General features: G+C 45.9%; 1 protein-coding gene across 1 annotated transcript; it reads left to right on the top strand.

Moving 5' to 3' along the window:
• The first annotated feature begins 611 nt into the window (after positions 1–611).
• On the top strand, positions 612–5,735 carry LOC138242632 (GTPase IMAP family member 8-like). The gene is made up of 4 exons (XM_069198182.1): positions 612–683; positions 2,726–3,475; positions 3,824–4,588; positions 4,981–5,735. Exons 1-4 carry the CDS (start codon positions 653–655, stop codon positions 5,733–5,735), a joined length of 2,301 nt encoding a protein of 766 aa, XP_069054283.1. The 5' UTR covers positions 612–652.
• The last annotated feature ends 1,353 nt before the right edge of the window (positions 5,736–7,088 follow it).

Below are 7,088 nucleotides of genomic sequence, written 5' to 3'. Positions count from 1 at the left end.
ACACCCACAGCACAGGGAGCGTTTTTACCAGCCGCTCCGCCACACGGACACCAGGACTCCCCTCGTCTGCAGAAACACCAGGGAAGAGCCTCCGCCCTCCCTCCCAGCCCACAGGATATTCCTGCTGAAAGGAGCTGGTGAGGGATTCCAAGTCATTACTGGGATTTCCAGGAAAGAAGCAGCTCCTCACCTGGGAATAAAACAGCCTGAGAGGAGCTCAAGCACTCAGACTTGGAGCGTTGCTTAGCAACCATTATCCGGAGGACGAGCCGGATGCGGGTTTTGGCGCCAGTTTTCCTCATTTTTTTATCACGTTATAAGAATAAAAGTCGATGTATCTCTCTTAATTGTCTGAACATAAGGAAGGTTAGAAACCGGAGACACACTTAATCATTTAAGATCCCGTGGGTGTTGACTTCAGTATTCTGTTGACATAAAAATCATTGATTCATTTCTGTCTTTAGGTTTCCCCATTACCTGTAAAGCACTTCGAGTGAAGTGTCAAGAACAGCGCTATGCAAGAGTCAGGAATTATTTAATTCATCGATCAGTCTATTTAGTACTGTTCCTTGTCCACCATGTGGCGTCAAAGCAGCATCACAGACCAGACGGGAAACTACTCGCTCAAAACAACAGGAAAAGAAAAGCAGAGATGGCGTCTGAGAGCTCAGTGCTCAGCCCTGGTGAGTTTTCTCTTGTTCTACCTGTCAGAGTGTCGGTAAGAGAGTCACTGAGGGTCTCTTCTCTGTCACAGAGCACAGCAGCAGCTGGAGAAGTTTCTTCCTGTCTGCTGAGAGTTTGTTGTGTCTGTCAGACACTCAGGGTCTGAACTAGGAGAGAGGAGCTGATTTACTTTCACTTTCTCTTGTCAGCGATCGGAGATTGGTACTGCGAAACCTGAACAGGAAGGACATCATATATTTCCCATGGTTTATACTAAGAAGTTAATTTACAGTAAAAATAATTTAATTGGTGTAAAGCCTGAGATTCACTAATGTATCTGCAGGAATTTTACACAGCGGATATCTTCAGACGTGGTTGTTTCCTGTTTGAAACCGGAGCAGCAGAGAGACACGCAGAATATAAAATGAGTCACAGACAAGACTTGCCTGTTCGTTATTTAGTCACTGACGGATACAAGGGCCAGATGTGACAGTAGCCAGGGAATTTCTTCTTTCAGTGTTTGTACGTGTCCCCAGAACTGTCCTTGTTTTTTATTTTCCTACTTCTTGTGTTCAGAAAGTTGATGACCGGAGAAGCTGACCCATAGCTGTAACTAGGAGTTTTATCACCTCAAACAAATAAAACTGTTTCTTTTTGAATAAGTCATTCCTCGTGTTTTTTTTCCCTCTCCTGAGATGTACCGTGTCACCTTGACCTGATTCTTCCACTCCATCATGAAGGAGGTGAAAACACATCTCTACTGTACAGAATTTCAAGAGCAGGACAGACACAGCATCTCTGATCAGCTGGCTGTTCTACACCAGTTAACTAGTTAAAACTAATAAGTAATAGGTTTATTCCATGCTGAAAAAAAGAAGAGAGAAAACACAACGTTTCAGCCGTGGAGCCTTCTTCAGGTGTTCACACAACGTTTCGAAACGTTGTGTTTTCTCTCTTCTTTTTTTCAGCTTGGAATAAACCTATTACTTGTTCCTTTGCAGCCTACGCATGCTGACGCAGCTACCCACCTGAACTAATTAAAACTAAGTAGTGTGAAGAGGGCCTAGACACTAATTTTTCCTTTGACCTCTCTGCCATTTCTTGACTCATCTGTCCTGAAATGATCTTCTATAATGTGAATCTTGGACACAGGTGACATGAACAGATGTAGCTTCCCAAACACAGTTTGACCGGGTATGGAAATCCGCGAGAATATTCTGAATTTGCTCTCTGATGGAAGAGGAGAAATCACACCAACACACTTCGGGGCTTGGTGACCTGTGGGCTCGGTCAATAACTAACTAATACAAGTTCAATACAGCTTGCCTGTGCGTGTGTGCGTGCGTGCGTCCACGGTGTACCCTGCCTTCTGCCTGTTGCTTGATGGGATAGGCTCCAGCTCCCCCTGGTCTCTGAACTGATGAAGTGCTTAGGAAAGGGATGGAAGATGAATTCACTAACTGAAAGAATCCGACAGGTGGTGTGGATCTCCGGATTCCACGTCAGGCCCATGACTTTCACACTTTTGCACCATTCTGATTTCTGAATCAGCTCTGCCCTTTGCTCATCTCATCCTCTGTTCCTGTGTCTCTGCCTGGTTGGTGTTGAGGCACTGTGTTCAGTCAATGGGCTTACTGAGGCAGGGAACAAGTTGACCTGGTCTTCACCAGCAGGGGGCGCCTGCGGACAGTGAGAGGTTTCCTCAGGTTGGGGAGTTTTATCTGTCATCTGCTCTTTCCTCCCTGTGCGCTCAGCTCTTCACACAGAAAGGAAAATCTTGCACTTCCTATGTCTCTGCCATGGTTGGGAGACATGTTGTTACAGTTAGTTGTTTAGTAAAAAATGAGGGAGGAGATTAAATCAAATAAAGAAATAAAAGAGAAGGTGCTGAAGCTTAAATTTCAGCAGCCATCTTGAATTGGTCACTTGACCCCCAATATATTTTAGTAAAAAAATAGAACAAATCATCTACCATCAAAGGACATGTGTCTAGAGAGAGAATAGATACAAAAATTCCATGTGTGATAAAAATGTGGTAATCTGTGATCTTTCTCTCTGACAGGGGAGGGACAGGCTGATTCCCATGAGGCACCAAAGCGTCTCTCAGAGATCAGGATCATCCTGCTGGGGGAGAGAGGGTCTGGGAGGAGCTCAGCAGGAGACACCATCCTGGGAAGAGAGGAGTTTGACACTTGGAGAGTAACTGAGGAGTGTGTGAAGAGACAGAGTGAAGTAGCTATGAGGCAGATCACTGTGGTCGACACTCCAGACTGGTGTTCTTCTTTGAGGATATCTTGGTATCAACAGAAGCCTTCTTTACAGGACATTCTAAAGTGGGTTAAAGAGGTGATTGAATCAAGTGTGTCTCTATGTCCCCCAGGACCCCATGCTCTCCTCCTGGTGATTAATCTGGACTCAGACACAGACTGGAGATCAGAGGAACATCTGGAGCTTCTCAGTGAGAGATTCTGGAGACACACAATAGTGCTGTTCACCTGGGGGGATGAGCTGACAGACACAGACATTGAGCAGCACATTGAGAGAAGGGGGAAGGATCTCCAGTGTCTGGTGGAGAAATGTGGGAACAGGTATCATGTTCTCAACAACAAGACCAGGGGCGACTGCACTCAGGTCACAGAGCTGCTGGAGAAGATAGAGGACATGGTGGCAGGAAAGAGTGACTGCTATTATGAGATCGAGGAAATGAATTTACAGGAGATGGAAGAGAAGTTATGGAAATTGAGAATAAAGAAGAGAGAGAAGATAGAGGAGCTGCTGCAGAAGACATTGGGACCCCAACTGCTTCCCAAGAGTGAGTTCATGTTCTTTCTCTGATAGGGTAATATTATAAGGTGAGAAATTGTCTGACAGAAATCTGAGTAGCTCTGAAATGAATCATACATTTTAATATTATTTTTACCAGATAAGTGATAAACGCTGATTCCAGTGATGTCCTGGATACCCAGTTCTACAGCAGGGCTCTGCAGGAAAAGTCTCACAGCTGTGTTGGAAGCAAAGTCCCTGTGGGGTATCTAACCTGCAGAGCAACAGGTCTCCACTGTGTCACACTGTGAGCTTTGCTGAGACTCCTCACTCACTGCAGCTCATCTCAGTGGTGAGTTTCTGAAGAGGAATAATCTGTGATTTTTCTCTCTGACAGGGGAGGGACAGGCTGATTCCCATGAGGCACCACAACGTCTCTCAGAGATCAGGATCGTGCTGCTAGGGGAGAGAGGGTCTGGGAGGAGCTCAGCAGGAGACACCATCCTGGGCAGAGAGGAGTTTCAGACTAAGAGAGGAACTGAGGAGTGTGTGAAGAGACAGGGTGAAGTAGCTGGGAGGCAGGTCACTGTAGTTAACACACCAGAATGGTATTTCTCTCTTCAGCAGTTCGAGGATGAATATGAGGATGCATATGAGTCTCCACTACAGCTCACTCTCAGGTGGATTAAAGAGCAGATTGAACCCAGTGTATATCTGTGTCCCCCAGGACCCCATGCTCTCCTCCTGGTGATTAATTTGGACTCAAACACAGACTGGAGATCAGTGGAGAAACATCTGGAGCTTCTCAGTGAGAGAGTCTGGAGACACACAATAGTGCTGTTCACCTGGGGGGACACACTGAGACACACAACCATTGAGCAGCACATTGAGAGAGGAGGAGAGGAACTCCAGTGGCTGGTGGAGAAATGTTGGAACAGGTATCATGTTCTCAACAACAAGAACAGGGGCGACCGCACTCAGGTCACAGAGCTGCTGGAGAAGATAGAGGACATGGTGGCAGGAAAGAGTGACTGTTACTGTGAGATTGAGGAAAAGGATTTACAGGAGATGGAAGAGAAGTTCAGGACTTTGGGAATAAAGGAGAGACAGAGGATAGAGGAGCTACTGCAGAAGACACTGGGACCCCAACTGCTTCCCAAGAGTGAGTTCATGTTCTCTCTCTGATAGAGGTCACACCTCAATAGAATCACATTCATACAGAAGAGAATTTAAACATGAACATAGCATCCTACATCACACAACTATCTCATAGAATACTCAGAGCTGTGAAATTTAAGTTTTTCATAACTAACCAGATAAATGATAAATTCTGTCTTCCAGTGGTGTCCTGGATACCCAGTTATACTGTAGGGCTCTGCAGGAAAAGTCTCACAACTGTGTTGGAAACAGAGCCCCTGTGGGGTATCTAAACTATAGAACAACAGGCCACCACAAGGTCACACTGTAAGCTCTGCTGAGGCTCCTCACTCACTGCAGCTCATCTTAGTGTTGAGTTTTGGAAGAGGATTAATCTGTGATCTTTCTCTCTGACAGGGGAGGGACAGGCTGATTTCTATGAGGCACCACAGCGTCTCTCAGAGATCAGGATCGTGCTGCTGGGGAAGAGATGGACTAGGGGAAGCTCAGCAGGAAACACCATCCTGGGCAGAGAGGAGTTTGACACTAAGATAGGAACTGAGGAGTATGTGAAGAGACAGGGTGAAGTAGCTGGGAGGCAGATCACTGTGGTCGACACTCCAGGCTGGGATGTGTGGCTGACGAGGAATGATCTATGGGAGTTAAAACAGGAATGTGTGAAATTTGTGGAAATTGTGACTCTGTGTCACCCAGGACCCCACACTTTCCTTCTGGTGATTAATCTGGACTCATTTAGAACCTGGAGATCAGTGAAGGAAGATCTGGAGCTTCTCTGTGAGAGAGTGTGGAGACATACAATAGTGTTGTTCACCTGGGGGGACACACTGAGAAACACAACCATTGAGCAGCACATTGAGAGAGGAGGGAAGGAGCTCCAGTGTCTGGTGGAAAAATGTGGGAACAGGTATCATGTTCTCAACAACAAGAACAGGGACGACCGCACTCAGGTCACAGAGCTGCTGGAAAAAATAGAGGACATGTTGGCAGGAAAGAGTGACTGTTACTATGAGATTGAGGAAAAGGATTTACGGGAGATGGAAGAGAAGTTCAGGACTTTGGGAATAAAGCAGAGACAGAGGATAAAGGAGCTACTGCAGAAGACCCTGGGACCCCAACTGCTTCCCAAGAGTGAGTTCATGTTTTCTCTGTGATAGGGGTCACATCTCAGTGCAGTTTAATGTAGAGATTTTAAACAGAGTCATAATTGCACTGCAAAACTTTCTGATGGATAATTTAGTGTCTGTGAAATTATTCTGATATTACTTGACTGTCTTTTAACTGTATAGAATATCATCTGTGATAAGAAACTGGTTGAGATAAATAATCTGTGATCTTTCTCTCTGACAGGGGAGGGACAGGCTGATTCCCATGAGGCACCACCGCGTCTCTCAGAGATCAGGATTGTGCTGCTGGGCCAGATAGGGTCTGAGAGGAGCTCAGTAGGAAACACCATCCTGGGCAGTGATGGCTTTAACACTTCAAGAGGTCTTTTGTTTCTGGGTAAATGTGTAACTAGGAATTCTGTGAAGAGACGGGGTGAAGTAGCTGGGAGGCAGATCACTATGGTCGACACTCCAAACTGGGATGAGTGGCTGATAGGGAATGATCCACAGCAGGTAAAACAGGAATTTGAGGAAATTGTGTCTGTGTGTCCCCCAGGACCCCACACTCTCCTCCTGGTGATTAATCTGAACTCACACACAGACTGGAGAGTGGAGGAACATCTGGAGCTTCTCTGTGAGAGATTCTGGAGACACACAATAGTGCTGTTCACCTGGGGGGACACAATGGGAGACACAGGCATTGAGCAGCACATTGAGAGAGGAGGGAAGGAGCTCCAGTGGCTGGTGGAGAAATGTTGGAACAGGTATCATGTTCTCAACAACAATGGCAGGGATGACCACACTCAGGTCACAGAGCTGCTGGAGAAAATAGAGGACATGGTGGCAGGAAAGAGTGACTGTTACTATGAGATTGAGGAAAAGGATTTACAGGAGATGGAAGAGAAGTTCAGGAATTTGGAAGTAAAGCAGAGACAGAGGATAGAGGAGCTACTGCAGAAGACACTGGGACCCCAGCTGCTTCCCAAGAGTGAGTTCATGTTCTCTTTCTAATTCAGCTTACACCTTAGTACTGTCAGATTAATAAAGAGATTTTAAACAGGGTTCATAACACGGCACACTGACACACAGCTCTCTCTCCTACATCACTGACCCTCTCTCTGTACCGCACATTGACACACAACTCTGTTTTACTTACTCTCTCACTTACTGATGACACACTTTTCCAGTGAAGATATGGAAGAGAGAATCATCAGTTACTCTGGTTAATTTTATTGGAATCTCACATTTTTGTGTGCTTCAGCAAACTCTCCAACAATCTTATTGTTCCCCTTAATGAAGGAGCACACACATAAAGGAAGAAGTACAGAAAAATGGTCTTTCACCCCATCAGCCTCACCAGGTCCTCACATCTGAGATACAGACCTGGAGAGCAGGTGTTGC

Source organism: Lepisosteus oculatus, chromosome 14, assembly GCF_040954835.1.
Source record: "Lepisosteus oculatus isolate fLepOcu1 chromosome 14, fLepOcu1.hap2, whole genome shotgun sequence".
Taxonomy (NCBI): Eukaryota; Metazoa; Chordata; class Actinopteri; order Semionotiformes; family Lepisosteidae; genus Lepisosteus; species Lepisosteus oculatus.
The sequence above is the reverse complement of the archived record's forward strand: the minus strand, read 5'-3'. Positions and strand labels throughout refer to the sequence as shown.

Excerpts from the sequence above, each read along its gene's own strand:
- LOC138242632 (XM_069198182.1), top strand. The coding sequence starts at position 653 with ATGGCGTCTGAGAGCTCAGTGCTCAGCCCTG. Across the intron at positions 684-2,725 it reads GAGCTCAGTGCTCAGCCCTG|GGGAGGGACAGGCTGATTCC; the intron begins GTGAGTTTTCTC and ends TCTCTCTGACAG. Across the intron at positions 4,589-4,980 it reads ACCCCAACTGCTTCCCAAGA|GGGAGGGACAGGCTGATTTC; the intron begins GTGAGTTCATGT and ends TCTCTCTGACAG.